The sequence below is a fragment of the Biomphalaria glabrata genome, chromosome 3 (genome assembly GCF_947242115.1).
Source record: "Biomphalaria glabrata chromosome 3, xgBioGlab47.1, whole genome shotgun sequence".
NCBI classification, from domain to species: Eukaryota; Metazoa; Mollusca; class Gastropoda; family Planorbidae; genus Biomphalaria; species Biomphalaria glabrata.
Genome location: NC_074713.1, coordinates 41,194,987 through 41,211,365, shown reverse-complemented (window position 1 = coordinate 41,211,365; position 16,379 = coordinate 41,194,987). Strand labels below are relative to the sequence as shown.

The 16,379-nt window shown below is 37.6% G+C and overlaps 1 protein-coding gene across 1 annotated transcript in view; it reads right to left on the bottom strand.

The window, feature by feature from the left end:
• The window catches only part of LOC129925382 (protein stum homolog), a 55,776-nt gene that overhangs the window by 22,887 nt on the left and 16,510 nt on the right, over positions 1-16,379 (bottom strand). The window contains exon 2 of the mRNA XM_056025108.1: positions 12,870-13,554. Within this exon, the coding sequence (XP_055881083.1) occupies positions 12,870-13,050 (181 nt within the window). The 5' untranslated portion in view covers positions 13,051-13,554. The remainder of the gene's footprint in view (positions 1-12,869; positions 13,555-16,379) is intronic.

Here is a 16,379-nt window from a genome sequence, read left to right as displayed (position 1 = left end):
AAATTGCTCGCTTTCTCGAGACATCTCCATGTTAATTTTATAAATATCAAATAAATATTTATATATTTGGTGAGCAGGTGAGCATCAGGTGACATTTTTTTTAAAGCATTTAGTTTTAGAAGTCAAAACCTGAAAGAAAGACCGGCAAGCAGTACGAACCCAGTAGCGGCTCTCCCAATGGCAACCGCTTTAAAAAAAAATAAAAGATTACAAAAAGAGTTTGTGACGGAGGGACGAGCAGATAACACAAAACAACTACTAGGTTTTACCGCGAAACAAACAAGCGAATTAAAAAAAAAAACTTAATTAAAAGTACAAAGGTTATATTAAGAGTATCAATTAGTTTGGATCAGTCATGTAGTTACATTTGTAATAGATCTAGACCAACAACAATAAATCTGTACGACTAGAGATATTTTTACCAATTGTTTTTGTTTAGAGCAATTTCAAGCTTTGACCTTTCACAATACGCTATGATCCTATCACTTGTCTGGACCCGTTGGAAAGGGGAGAAAGAACGGGGTATTCTGAGTGATCGCTTTATAAATGTATTTTTTGTTTAGGGGGAACGACCTGAATTCGATCTTGTGGGCTAAAGCCTTTTCAGACTTCTCAAGCCAAAGTAGTAACCACTCTGCTAGCGAAGAATCTATGAACATGGAAAATTGTAGAGTTATCTACCGTTTCTATTTCATGCTTGTGTTCACTAAGACAGCCGACAATTTATAAAAGGGATTACTCCAGCTCATACCACCCCTTCAGTCAAGTACAATTTCTTTCCCTTGGTCGAGATTCCAAACAAAATAATTTATTGCAAATAGTTAATTAACTAATTGTTTTTTTAATTGATTATTGTTTTGTTAAGTAAAAGAAATAATTGTACAAATTTTCAGTTTGATCCAAGATTGGGTGTCAGAGAAAAAACGTGCACAAACTGTTGACCAGACAGACAGACAGACAGATATGTGCTTAGTAAAAGGAATGCATGTATTTTGTACAAAAATAACCCTCGTCCTTGTGACAAGTCAAAAACTCGCTGTCAGAGTCACTCAAATTTATCACAGCATTAATTATTATTATTCATTATTTATTTATTTTATTTTAATTATTTCCCCATCCTACCACCAATTCCTTCACCCGCACCACCTTTTCCTCTCCAGGCTAGACTTAGTTGACCACATTTGAGATAGCTAGGCCGCGTCTTTCGACTTATCTTCCCTTGACCGGGGCAACGATAGACACATTCTCTTTGATCGTACGGGCGGATGTCTGACGGGCGCAGTTGACACCACCTTAGGTGGAACGCAACCAATCCCCCCCCCTTTCTCCCACGTCTCTCTTTGATCTAGGAGATCACGCGGACCAACACGCCCATTGACAATCCCAATGTGCGACTCCCGTCTCGTCTACTTCACCCACGTGTAAGATAATTCTTAGCCTAGGACATTTCCTGTTTCCGCCCACATTTTCCAGGCCTGTATATAAGGTAAATGAAATCAAGTCAGACTCTCTCTTTCTCATTCGAGCTGAGCTATCGAGTCTGGACTATATCATTTATTCTCACTCCTAGAGGAATACCTGGTGGTAAGCCGAACTTAATCACGAGTTCCATCTTAATTACTTTTGTGCTATTTCCATTGGATATTATCATGTGTATTTTATTATTTCACTTATATTTAATTAGTGCATTGTGTATTTCTCACTGGCGTAAGTAGAGAACATAGACATGTCCTATGTATGTATTTATGAATCGCATTAATCTATTAATGCTACGTTGCTCAATTGATCGTTGATGCAACCATGTATATATTTGTACATCTTATTTTATTTTCTTTATCTCGGCTGACAATCGTGATAATTTTACTAGCGCACTAATACTGCGTCTAGAAAAGATATATGAGTTATCTCCCCTGTATTGAATTATCTCCCCTGTAGTAATTTCACTCTTAACGAGAGTTGCGCCGCTTGAACGGACACCCTCTCCATTCAAGCGCGCTCCATTGTTCTCGACCCACGGTCATATGTAAACAAACCGTCTTGGTCGCTGACCCCCGCCCAATTCACCCCCCCCCCCTTTTCTTTCTCTATCCACCTGTGTTATTTATTTGAGATTATTATTTTCCCTTCTATGTACATTTTTATATTATTACTTTCCCTTTTAAGTACCTTTTTATATTGCTACTATCCATCTATTTTCCAAATCCCATCATCTCCCCGTTTGTGCTTTAAAGCAATTTTACCAATCTGACGAATGCACCTCAGTCGAGGGCATCGATAAGATGCATGAGAGACATGTCCTAACTTGTCTTTATTTATCCGCAGCCTCCCTCAGGTGTCTGCCTATTTATCGGATTATTTACCTGCCTATTTACCTATTTACGTGCTTAGTGCTATTCAGCACTGCACTTGCCTACTGAGATCTACTCAACTCTACCACTTGGCGCTATCGGCATTGCCCGCCTATTCGACAGCCCACCTGTCAAGCTATTAGGTGCGACGTCCCTATAGATTCAGATCTGTGTGAGACGTCATAGCTACGCCAACCCTCTGCAACTCACTGGACATATCCTGTCAACTACGCTGCCCACGGCAGATCAGCTTTGCCCGCAGTACACTTGTGCCCACGGTAGCCGCCACCCGCCCTACTGTGCCCACTACAGATACTAGAACTTGGGATTGAGACTCCACAAGAACTATATCTCCGGCGTCCCTCTATCCGCTAGAGCGTCACCTCCAGCTGCAGAACCTCAAGCCAGGACACAGCTAGCTGCGACATCAACAGGAAAACAAGCTAAGTCAGAGGACAAAGTGACATACTCTCTTATTAGGTGCAAGAGTGATGATTAAGTCTAGTATTATTTAGAGATAGATGCAAACCCTCCCCCTTTTCATTCTTATATGTATATTTATGTAAATAAATATTCTTTATTTTTAACTTTTGTATCTATCTTTCATTGCTTGTCTCGTTGCGTGCCTGCTCCCGATTCATATGCTGATAGGTTGGGGTGTGATAGCTTTAAAAATATTCATCCCCTAGACATTTAACGCGCCAAACACACGTCACATTTCCCCACCTGTCACAGCCCTATGATAATAACGTGAAAAGTCAGAAGAGGCAATAATTTGTATCATTCAAGGCTTGACTAGGATCTTATTCAACGGTGCTGTACCTACGTCTATTTTGAAAAAAAGTAAACAATTTATTTTTAATGCTAATACTAAATTTTAATAGGATCATGTATATGATTTATTTTTAAAAGATAAGTTTGGAAGTTTCGGATAGAAATAGAATAGTTAACCATTCTAATGCTTGTAAACCCTTTTTAAACAAAACAAATCAAATAATACCTAACAACCTTAATTTCAAGTGTATATGGAACTGTAGGAAGAGAAATCTAAAATACATCCTCCGTTTGGGACCCACTTAAGAAAACATTAAGAAACTGGAACAGACACAAAATAGAATATTCACCTTGGATTAGAGTAACACCTTTAGTAAAATCACCAAATTGAGAAAGCCCTCAGGAGAGAAGACTCAAAAGTAAAGTAGCAATAATACATAAAACACTGAACCATAATATTCAAATACAAAAACAAAACCTAATAAAATACTCTGAAAGACACAAAGATAAAGGCACATTCCTCGTCCCATATGCTAGGACAAATTTGTACAAATACTCCTTCCTCACTGGTGCTATTAGAACATGGATTTGGTTGCCTGAATCAGCCAGGAAAACCAATGAGTTGGCAGAATTTGAGTCATCGGCTAACATGTATGACTACATTACAGTAAGTACTCACTTGGAACATTTCTCGCCTAATACAAAAACGATCAACAATCTAACATCTAGGAGGTGCGGTGGCTGAGTGGCAAGGCGTTTGGCTTCCGAACCGGGGGTCCCGGTTTCGAATCCTGGTAAAGACTGGGATTTTTAATTTCGGAATCCTTTGGCGCCTCTGAGTCCACCCAGCTTTAATTGGTACCTGACATTAGCTGGGAAAAGGTGAAGGCGGTTGGTCGTTCTGCTGACCACATGACACCCTCGTTAAGCGTGAGCCACAGAAACAGATGACCTTTACATCAACTGCCCTATATATCGCATGATGGGAGAAAAAAATAAGATTTTTCTTAAAAGATAAATTGTTTCTACGTCAAGAGCTATGTATCATCGCTACATGACTACACCGAGTTGACATGTATAATGATATCAAAGACACCGAAATCGGATTAAGGTTTTTTTTTACTACGTCATAGGGTAGAGTTCATAGGCTAAAGGTCTCTATTGCTTTGTATATTCTACCCCCCCCCCACGTCATCTTAGGTTAACATTACATTTTAGATAAATAGAAACTGTAAGTATATTATTTTTCATTGTCTTTACATGAGTATGTGATTAGTACTATTTAAACACACAAATTGCCTTGCATAATAGGTCTACAACAGGGGTTCTCAACATGTGGGTCGCGACCCACTTGGGGGTCGATTGACGATTTGCCAGGGGTCGCCAAAGACCATCGAAAAAATGGATTGTTTTGTCTATTCTTCTATTGCTGTGTGTGTGAGCGGGGGGGGGGGGGTGGTCGCGGCAGAGTGGGGTATTGTAAAAAGGGGTCGCCGAGCTTTAAAGGTTGAGAACCGCTGGTCTACAACCTCCTCCGCTTCCCTCCCTTCCCAACCACTATTCCAGGGAATGGGGAATGTATTATGCAATACTCTCTCTTTTCACTAGGACTACAACAAACAGCGTTGCACCATGCTTATATATATAGAGATGTGGGAATAACTGGCACTGAAGAACTCACAGGAAATAAAAGAATGGCCTGGGAGATTTTAAGACGTTAGATAGGCTAAGTTTTATAGTGGAATCATGGACACAAAACGTGCTGGGTTTAATAAGGTTTTTTCGGAGAATGCTAAGCTGGGTTTATAAAAACAAAAACCTATATATTTTGTTGTGGAATAACCTTTTACTTCGTCATTTCTTTGGAAATAATAAATTCCCCTGCATTCATTGAAATTTAGTTTCGTATTCAAAGATCTTCTCAGTTTGTTTTTAATAGCAAAGACAAATAGTCTGATTCAATGACAACTAGTCTGATTCAATGACAAATAGTCTGATTCAATGATGAATAGTCTGATTCAATGATGAATAGTCTGATTCAATGATGAATAGTCTGATTCAATGACAAATAGTCTGATTCAATGACAAATAGTCTGATTCAAGGACAAATAGTCTGATTCAATGATGAAAAGTCTGATTCAATGACAAATAGTCTGATTCAATGATGAATAGTCTGATTCAATGATGAATAGTCTGATTCAATGATGAATAGTCTGATTCAATGATGAATAGTCTGATTCAATGACAAATAGTCTGATTCAATGACGAAAAGTCTGATTCAATGATGAATAGTCTGATTCAATGGCGAATAGTCTGATTCAATGATGAATAGTCTGATTCAATGATGAATAGTCTGATTCAATGAAGAATAGTCTGATTCAATGACAAATAGTCTGATTCAATGATGAATAGTCTGATTCAATGACAAATAGTCTGATTCAATGACGAATAGTCTGATTCTATGACAAATAGTCTGATTCAATGACGAAAAGTCTGATTCAAGGACAAATAGTCTGATTCAATGACAACTAGTCTGATTCAATGACAAAAAGTCTGATTCAATGACAAATAGTCTGATTCAAGGACAAATAGTCTGATTCAATGACGAAAAGTCTGATTCAACGACAAATAGTCTGATTCAATGACAAATAGTCTGATTCAAGGACAAATAGTCTGATTCAATGACAACTAGTCTGATTCAATGACAAAAAAACTGATTCAATGACAAATAGTCTGATTCAATGACAAATAGTCTGATTCAATGACAACTAGTCTGATTCAAAGACAAATAGTCTGATTCAATGATGAATAGTCTGATTCAATGACAAATAGTCTGATTCAATGACAAATAGTCTGATTCAATGATGAATAGTCTGATTCAATGATGAATAGTCTGATTCAATGACAAATAGTCTGATTCAATGATGAATAGTCTGATTCAATGAAGAATAGTCTGATTCAATGATGAATAGTCTGATTCAATGATGAATAGTCTGATTCAATGACAACTAGTCTGATTCAATGACAAAAAGTCTGATTCAATGACAAATAGTCTGATTCAAGGACAAATAGTCTGATTCAATGACGAAAAGTCTGATTCAACGACAAATAGTCTGATTCAATGACAAATAGTCTGATTCAAGGACAAATAGTCTGATTCAATGACAACTAGTCTGATTCAATGACAAAGAAACTGATTCAATGACAAATAGTCTGATTCAATGACAAATAGTCTGATTCAATGACAACTAGTCTGATTCAAAGACAAATAGTCTGATTCAATGATGAATAGTCTGATTCAATGATGAATAGTCTGATTCAATGACAAATAGTCTGATTCAATGATGAATAGTCTGATTCAATGACAAATAGTCTGATTCAATGATGAATAGTCTGATTCAATGATGAATAGTCTGATTCAATGACAAATAGTCTGATTCAATGATGAATAGTCTGATTCAATGAAGAATAGTCTGATTCAATGATGAATAGTCTGATTCAATGATGAATAGTCTGATTCAATGACAAATAGTCTGATTCAATGACGAAAAGTCTGATTCAATGATGAATAGTCTGATTCAATGACGAATAGTCTGATTCAATGATGAATAGTCTGATTCAATGATGAATAGTCTGATTCAATGATGAATAGTCTGATTCAATGACAAATAGTCTGATTCAATGATGAATAGTCTGATTCAATGACAAATAGTCTGATTCAATGACAAATAGTCTGATTCAATGATGAATAGTCTGATTCAATGACGAATAGTCTGATTCAATGACAAATAGTCTGATTCAATGATGAATAGTCTGATTCAATGACAAATAGTCTGATTCAATGACTAATAGTCTGATTCAATGATGAATAGTCTGATTCAATGATGAATAGTCTGATTCAATGACAAATAGTCTGATTCAATGACAAATAGTCTGATTCAATGATGAATAGTCTGATTCAATGATGAATAGTCTGATCCAATGACAAATAGTCTTATTCAATGATGAATAGTCTGATTCAATGACGAATAGTCTGATTCAATGACAAATAGTCTGATTCAATGATGAATAGTCTGATTCAATGATGAATAGTCTGATTCAATGATGAATAGTCTGATTCAATGACAAATAGTCTGATTCAATGACAAATAGTCTGATTCAATGATGAATAGTCTGATTCAATGATGAATAGTCTGATTCAATGACAAATAGTCTGATTCAATGATAAATAGTCTGATTCAATGACGAATAGTCTGATTCAATGATGAATAGTCTGATTCAATGACAAATAGTCTGTTTCAATGACGAAAAGTCTGATTCAATGATGAATAGTCTGATTCAATGACAAATAGTCTGATTCAATGATGAATAGTCTGATTCAATGACGAATAGTCTGATTCAATGATGAATAGTCTGATTCAATGATGAATAGTCTGATTCAATGATGAATAGTCTGATTCAATGACAAATAGTCTGATTCAATGACAAATAGTCTGATTCAATGATGAATAGTCTGATTCAATGATGAATAGTCTGATTCAATGACAAATAGTCTGATTCAATGATGAATAGTCTGATTCAATGACGAATAGTCTGATTCAATGATGAATAGTCTGATTCAATGACAAATAGTCTGTTTCAATGACGAAAAGTCTGATTCAATGATGAATAGTCTGATTCAATGACGAATAGTCTGATTCAATGATGAATAGTCTGATTCAATGATGAATAGTCTGATTCAATGACGAATAGTCTGATTCAATGACAAATAGTCTGATTCAATGACAAATAGTCTGATTCAATGACAAATAGTCTGATTCAATGATGAATAGTCTGATTCAATGACAAATAGTCTGATTCAATGATGAATAGTCTGATTCAATGACAAATAGTCTGATTCAATGATGAATAGTCTGATTCAATGATGAATAGTCTGATTCAATGATGAATAGTCTGATTCAATGACGAATAGTCTGATTCAATGACGAATAGTCTGATTCAATGACGAATAGTCTGATTCAATGACGAAAAGTCTGATTCAATGACGAAAAGTCTGATTCAATGACGAAAAGTCTGATTCAATGACGAAAAGTCTGATTCAATGACGAAAAGTCTGATTCAATGACGAAAAGTCTGATTCAATGACGAAAAGTCTGATTCAATGACGAAAAGTCTGATTCAATGACGAAAAGTCTGATTCAATGACGAAAAGTCTGATTCAATGACGAAGAGTCTGATTCAATGACGAATAGTCTGATTCAATGACGAATAGTCTGATTCAATGACGAAAAGTCTGATTCAATGACGAAAAGTCTGATTAAATGACGAAAAGTCTGATTCAATGACGAAAAGTCTGATTCAATGACGAAAAGTCTGATTCAATGACGAAAAGTCTGATTCAATGATACTGTTTTGTTCTGCTCTACGAATGTTTACATACTGAAGCAAAGTAGTTTGTAAAGTAATGTCTTTAAGTAACGTCTTTCATTGTCTCAAGTCTTAAGAGACGTAACACCAGAGACACATCTAGGGTAAGACAGAGGTAGAGAGATTGAGAAGAGACACATCTAGGGTAAGACAGAGGCAGAGAGATTGAGAAGAGACAGATCTAGGGTAAGACAGAGACAGACAGACTGAGAAGAGATAGATCTAGGGTGAGACAGAGGCAGACAGATTGAGAAGAGACAGATCTAGGGTAAGACAGAGACAGACAGACTGAGAAGAGACAGATCTAGGGTAAGACAGAGACAGACAGACTGAGAAGAGACAGATCTAGGGTAAAACAGAGAGAGAGATTGAGAAGAGACAGATCTAGGGTAAGACAGAGGCAGAGAAATTGAGAAGAGATAGATCTAGGGTGAGACAGAGGCAGACAGATCTAGGGTAAGACAGAGACAGACAGACTGAGAAGAGACAGATCTAGGGTAAGACAGAGACAGACAGACTGAGAAGAGACAGATCTAGGGTAAAACAGAGAGAGATTGAGAAGAGACAGTTCTAGGGTAAAACAGAGACAGACAGACTGAGAAGAGACATAGCTAGGGTAAAACAGAGATAGAAAGAGATTGAGAAGAGACAGTTCTAGTGTAAAACAGAGAGAGAGAGATTGAGAAGAGACAGATCTAGGGTAAAACAGAGACAGAGAGATTGAGAAGAATCACATTTAGGGTAAAACAGAGAGAGATTGAGAAGAGACAGTTCTAGGGTAAAACAGAGACAGAGAGATTGAGAAGAGACAGATCTAGGGTAAAACAGAGACAGACAGACTGAGAAGAGACAGATCTAGGGTAAAACAGAGACAGAGAGACTGAGAAGAGACAGATCTAGGATAAAACAGAGACAGACAGACTGAGAAGAGACAGATCTAGGGTAAAACAGAGACAGAGAGATTGAGAAGAGACAGATCTAGGGTAAAACAGAGACAGAGAGATTGAGAAGAGACAGATCTAGGGTAAAACAGAGAGAGAGAGAGAGAGAGAGAGATTGAGAAGAGTGAAAGATAGAGACAAAAGACTTAAAGACACAGTGTCTAACAACAGTTTAACCTCCTCTGATAAACTCTAAACTTTTAACAAAATGCTAAACCTTTTTGTGCAAGATCACTTGACTATATATATGAATATATTAAATATCTATACTACCCATAATGGTAACTGATAATAATAGAATGCAGAGTGGTTAAAGGTTTACAGATAGTCGAAAAGCAGATATTTAAGCGTGGAAATAGATTAAATAAACTATTTTAAAAAAAAATAGAAAGGGCCAATGGGCATAAACAGTTAACTAATCTGGTAGACGACAAAGGGGGATAATCGAATAGAAGATTAGTAGAAAAAAACTGTGTAGAAATGGCAGTGGTCAATCAGGTAGGTGATAACTAATAAACAGTGAGAATAGATGATATGCATGTGACAAGATAGGTGATAATGAGGTAGAAGTAGAAGATAGGTAGAAGTAGACGCACTAGCGGATCCAGAACTTTGGAGTGGGGGGGGGGCGATTTTTTTCCAAACCCTAACCCTAACGCCCAGTAAACCCTAACCCTACGCATAAACGTGCACACACACACACACACACACGCACACACACACACATATATATATATGTATATATATATATATATATAAATATGAGAATAAAAAAAGCAGCATTTCTCAACCTTCGGCGAAAAACAAAACAACTGGGGCAGCGCTATAAGGTTCTCTGGTGAAGTTCGGGGCGAAGCCCCGACGCCATAAGCGTTTTCTTGCATTCTTCACTGCAGAAACGCATTCTCCTGACCTGAAGCTCATTATTCATACTATTAAAAAACGACCTTTCGAATAATGTTGTACTTGAAAAATATTCTAATTTGAATTTATAGGCCCATAATACATTGCAAATAAAACCGATTTGTTCCTTGAAAAGATAGGATACCCCACGTATTTAGATTTATGCTTTGAGGATCGCCGCCGAAAAAAAACGTATTCGATAAATAGTATTCAAGAAAACTCTAGTATAAATTGTGAGTTATAGTCCCAAATTTATTTAGCTAGAAAAATATCAGATTGAGTAAAGGTTGCGAAAAGGCGACTATGAAAATGTTATTTGAGTTTAGAACTCATCTCAATCATGACTCTTATACTGAAAAATTTCGTTTGAATTCTAACTTTTCCAATGCAAAGTCTTTCTTAAAATACTTATGATAACTTCATGTGAAATTACAAAAACTCTGTCTGGAAATGGGAATGGCGGTAGAGTGAAAACGATTAATCCTCGCTCCTTTACTAATTTCTGCTAAAGATTGCATTTGGCATTAAAGAATAGGTATTTATAATGAGGTAGAAGTAGTTGATATAAATTATATTAGTGACAGATTTTTTTTTATTTTGTAATTTCTTAACTATAATACAAAAATAAAAAGTATTGATTTGTCCGATGGGAAATGCGATTGCATGTATCGCCCCGCCCACCTGGTACAACCCTTTTTCATTTAAATTTACTAATGATACAATTTGAGATTAGAGTGTGGTACGACATATTTACAATGCGTCACATATCAATACGTAGTTTATATTATATAGATATTCAACTAATTGTATTCACAAAACATGATTCTCCACAAAATAGGACCGCCCCCCAGCACTCAGAGGACTAGAGTGGGGAGGGCAGTACATGCAATCGCCCCCCCCCCTCACCCCACCGAATCGGCCAAAATACCAGAAAGGGAGCGACATAATATAAAATTTATATATTAATTCAACTAATTTTGTTCAAAAACTATGATTTCTTCATAAAAACGGACCGCCCCCCCCCCTCACTCAAAGGGTTTAGGTGGGAAGGGCAGAAGAAGTATTCGTCCCCCCCCCCACCAATCGGCAAACAGGGAACAACATAATATAAAGATCGGTTAAAAATATATATATAACAAGTTACAAGGATATAGATATTTAATTGATTTGTTAGCAGGCTGTGATTTCTACCAATAAATTGGACCGCCCCTCCCCACTCGAAAGTGTAGGGGGGGCGGGATTGATACCATCGCCCCCTCCCGACCCCACCAAATCGGCCAACATACTAGAGGGGGGGGCGAAATAATCTAAAAATAGGTTGAAATATAAATAATTAGTATATATTTTTAACATGAGTAATAAATTCGTATACAAATTGTGTGAATCCTATACTAAAGTTCGTCCGACCCCCCCCCCGGGGGGGGGGTCGGCCGAGTTGGGGGGCGATCGCCCCTACCGCCCCCCCCCCCCTGGATCCGCCAGTGAGTAGACGATACTCAGGTGATAATGAGGTAGAAGTAGAAGATAGGTGATAATGAGGTAGAAGTATATGATAGGTGATAATGAGGTAAAAGTAGACGATAGGTGATAATGAGGTAGAAGTAGACGATACTGAGGTGATAATGAGGTAGAAGTAGACGATACTGAGGTGATAATGAGGTAGAAGTAGACGATACTCAGGAGATAATGAGGTAGAAGTAGACGATAGTCAGGTGATAATGAGGTAGAAGTAGACGATACTCAGTTGATAATGAGGTAGAAGTAGAAGATATGCAGGTGATAATGAGGTAGAAGTAGACGATACTCAGGTGATAATGAGGTAGAAGTAGACGATACTCAGGTGATAATGAGGTAGAAGTAGACGATACTCAGGTGATAATGAGGTAGAAGTAGAAGATACTCAGGTGATAATGAGGTAGAAGTAGAAGATATTAAGTTGATAATAAGGTAGCAGTAGAAGATATGCAGGTTTAAATGAGGTAGAAGTAGAAGATACTCAGGTGATAATGAGGTAGAAGTAGAAGATACTAAGGTGATAATGAGGTAGCAGTAGAAGATACTCAGGTGATAATGATATAGCAGTAGAAGATACTCAGGTGATAATGAGATAGCAGTAGAAGATAATCAGGTGATAATGAGGTAAGGTAGAAGATACTCGGGTGATAATGAGGTAAAGGTAGAAGATACTCAGGTGATAATTAGGTGAAGGTAGAAGATACTCAGGTGATAATGAGGTAGAAGTAGAAGATACTAAGGTGATAATGAGGTAGCAGTAGAAGATACTCAGGTGATAATGAGATAGCAGTAGAAGATACTCAGGTGATAATGAGATAGCAGTAGAAGATAATCAGGTGATAATGAGGTAAGGTAGAAGATACTCGGGTGATAATGAGGTAAAGGTAGAAGATACTCAGGTGATAATTAGGTGAAGGTAGAAGATACTCAGGTGATAATGATAATTCGTGCCTCTACTCACCAAGACCTGGTATCACTATGTTGAAGATGCACAACACCACAGCCAAGGGGAGGGGCATGCGGGGGATGGCATTATAAAGCGGCCCGTGCTTCTCCGATACCTCAATAATCTCCACATCCTCGTCTGGCACCGAACCCCTGCCATGCCCCGAGCTGCCTAGCCTCTCTGAACGCCCCACCATTGTCTTGGCTTCCAGGCACAGCCACCACTCAGCAGAAGCCGGTTATCTTGCCCGGGCTGTTTAAACAAGCAAGGAAATAAAAGAAAGAAAACTGCAGTTCTCTTGTCTGTATCGCAGTTGGCAGATCACTATCACCTTCAACGGCAGAGCCGCTCGATTTTCTTAGTAAATAAAGTCCAACTTAATTCCAACATCTCGTGCAGATCAATAACGTGTTGAAAAGTTTAAACGAAAGTTGTACGTTGAATCCATAAAACACACGAATGAAATTATGGCGCGGCTAGTAAGAGCTTTCGTTGAATCCAATCAAGAACACAGACACACAAAAACCTAGCTACTCCTAATGTTCGATTAAAACCTAACGGACAGGTTGTGCAGCGGCTTGTGTAGAGTGTAGATTGTTCTGTCAACAGCCCGTAACTAACAGGAATTAATGCGCCGAATGATGTCCAGACAATGTACTCCCAAGCTGCAGGATGATTGCCCGATAGCACTAATCGCCACCTAGACACAGAAAAAGAGAAAAAAAGAAACCCATTTTTTACTAGATAAATATAACATTAAAAAAAACGGAAAATTTTTCCCACCACAAATATGCACATAACTAATTAAGCCTACTTGGTATATTTGGTTTCTTCAGGGGCCCGGTATCAGTGTCGAAGGATGATGTTAACACAATCTTATCACCCACTTAGGGTCGCGTGGACGTCTGGGTTTTTAACTCGGTGGGTCTATTGACATTACGTGTTGACATCACAACGTAGACGCACTGATTCGTGACATATTAACGCGCCATTTGTTTATCTCTGGGGAGGGGAGGTGGCAGCATGAACGCAGAATGCCCCCCCCCCCTCATTATCCACCTCTACCCAGCTTCCTGACGGCCGACTGCGTAAATAGTCATTTCATAGCGCGCGCGCGTGTGTGTGTGTTTGATGATATTCATCACGTGTACGCAGTTACTTTAAAGCGCGCGCGTTACTGGAGAGTGTGACATACTAACTGTAAGATTGCTGCGCATTAATTGTATCACACACTAGCGCGCGCGTTACTGGAGAGTGTGACATACTAACTGTAAGATTGCTGCGCATTAACTGTATCACACACAAGCAAGCGCACACACCAACGCGGAACGTTTTTCCTGAAAATAACAACAATTCAACAATCTATTAGGAATAATGTCTCACTGGACACGCAATGAATTCATACTTCCACTTCCAACATTAAAAGAGATTATCGCAACAATTTTCACCTCATTGCTATACCGTCTTGACAACCACTGGCTGACTGGGTATCGATATCGACCCAGGCATTACCCCCACACGACCTATACTTTTTAATGCTAAAGTATGTTCACACTGCCGCGAATTCTCTAGGAACTAACGCAGTTTTCCACAAACTTTTTCCCTACCAGAACACTTCGCACATTCTGAGTATTAGCATAAAACTGTGTTTATTGTTTAGAGACATTCATTCACGTGGTGGCTTACTAGTTAATGGACCTCATTCATCAATCGTAAACAAATAACATTTGGCCACGTGGTTCTCTATATTTTCTTTACAAATTACGCAATCCATAAAGGCTGTCACGTGATACATAATTTTCATTGTTTTATCACTATTATCACGTGGCTAAATGTTGTTTGTTTACGATTAGTGAATGAGGTCCATTATTTCAGTAGTTTATGGAACACCTATTCAGACCTCGAGGAGCACTAGGGTTCCGCGGAACACAGTTTGGGAAACACTGACTTCACGGAATATAGACCACAAGTTGTCTCTTCATCGCTTATGTGTAGAGAGAGGATTGAGACTGACCAGTTATAAGGATTTAGAATTGTTAAAGTCATGTCTTTAAGCGACATCTTTCATGGTTTCATTTCATTGTCTCAAGTTTTAGGCTATTACATAATAACGGAAAATCTGTTTGACTAGTATTAAATTGTAAATTAAATTCATCTGTTAAAGATCTCTTCCAACATGTAACGAGATGGCCAATCGCAACATTCTATGGGGCTCTTTAGAGGCAAAATAACAAGCAAAATATTTTTAAAATTTTAAACTCTAAGGGGCAGAACTCCGCAGTTTCAACCATGTCACTCAAGAATGTAGAAGCTATTTCCTTTTTTCGATGTCAAACAAAATAATTAATTTCCAATAATTATGTGACTAATTAATGAATTTGTTTAATTGATTAATGTTTTGTAAGGCACAATGAATTATTATTTAAAGTTTCAACTTGATTCGAGAAACGTGTACAATTATTTAATGGGGCAAAACCCGACTTATTAAACTATATCTCTGAAAACTGAACGATAAATTGACTTTATTGGTCTCAAACGAAATAATTAATAACGAGTTATTGATTGACTAATTTGTTAATTTTTATTTTGATAATTCATTTTAGTACTATTGTTAACACCAATGAATAATTGTGCAAAGTTTCAATTTGATCCGAGAATGGGTGTGGCAGAAAGAAATTGTTTCAACCTTTTTACCAGACAGAGTTGATATAAGCTTTGTAAAAAATAGTGTATAAAGGATTTTACAGCAATTGCAAGCGGTCCATTCGACGTTGGGCCACCGATGCATTTAGAATTATATACCTGTCCAACGGGCATTTACCCATATACCCATGTGGACTGTCTGCCCATTTGGCACAGTCTGCCCATGTGGACAGTCCGCCCTTGTTGACAATTGCTAATCTGCTATCGATTTCCCACTGGTTTAAAACTCAGCAGCAATGGCCAGGATGCCATACTCTTGGTGCTTGAAAGACTTTACCAATACGTGGATGCCCAACATTCAGAACCGGATAGTGTGCCAGTGGAGGCCCATACACTTTGTTTCGAAAGCTTCAATCAAAATTCACTCATTAACAATAATACGTACATCTACAAGCAAGCAATATTTTAGAAGAAATTGTGTACTTGTAAGTATAACCACATTCTCCTTCTTTTAACAAAAATGTAAATGCATATTTTAGAAGAAAATAAATTGGGTACTTGTAAAAAAAATCTCATTCTCCTTCTTTAAAAAAAAATAATTATATAATAAGGATATTTTAGAAAGAAAAAAAAAGACAATTTTTGAGTTTGTGGAGGATAAGGCGCTGGATTGACGAAAATGTCGTAAATCCGGAGCTTCATTTGTTTATTACGAGGATGAAACTGACGGACACGAGAGTATTGCCAATCATAAATAAAAAGAATTGTGGGTAATAAAAAAAAACAGAAGTTTCTGACTCGTCAAAATTCGGATATTTTGTTGTATCTCTATTGTAAGGGTCCATCTCTTGTGGAGTCCCCCAGTCAGTAGCCCAGCCAGCA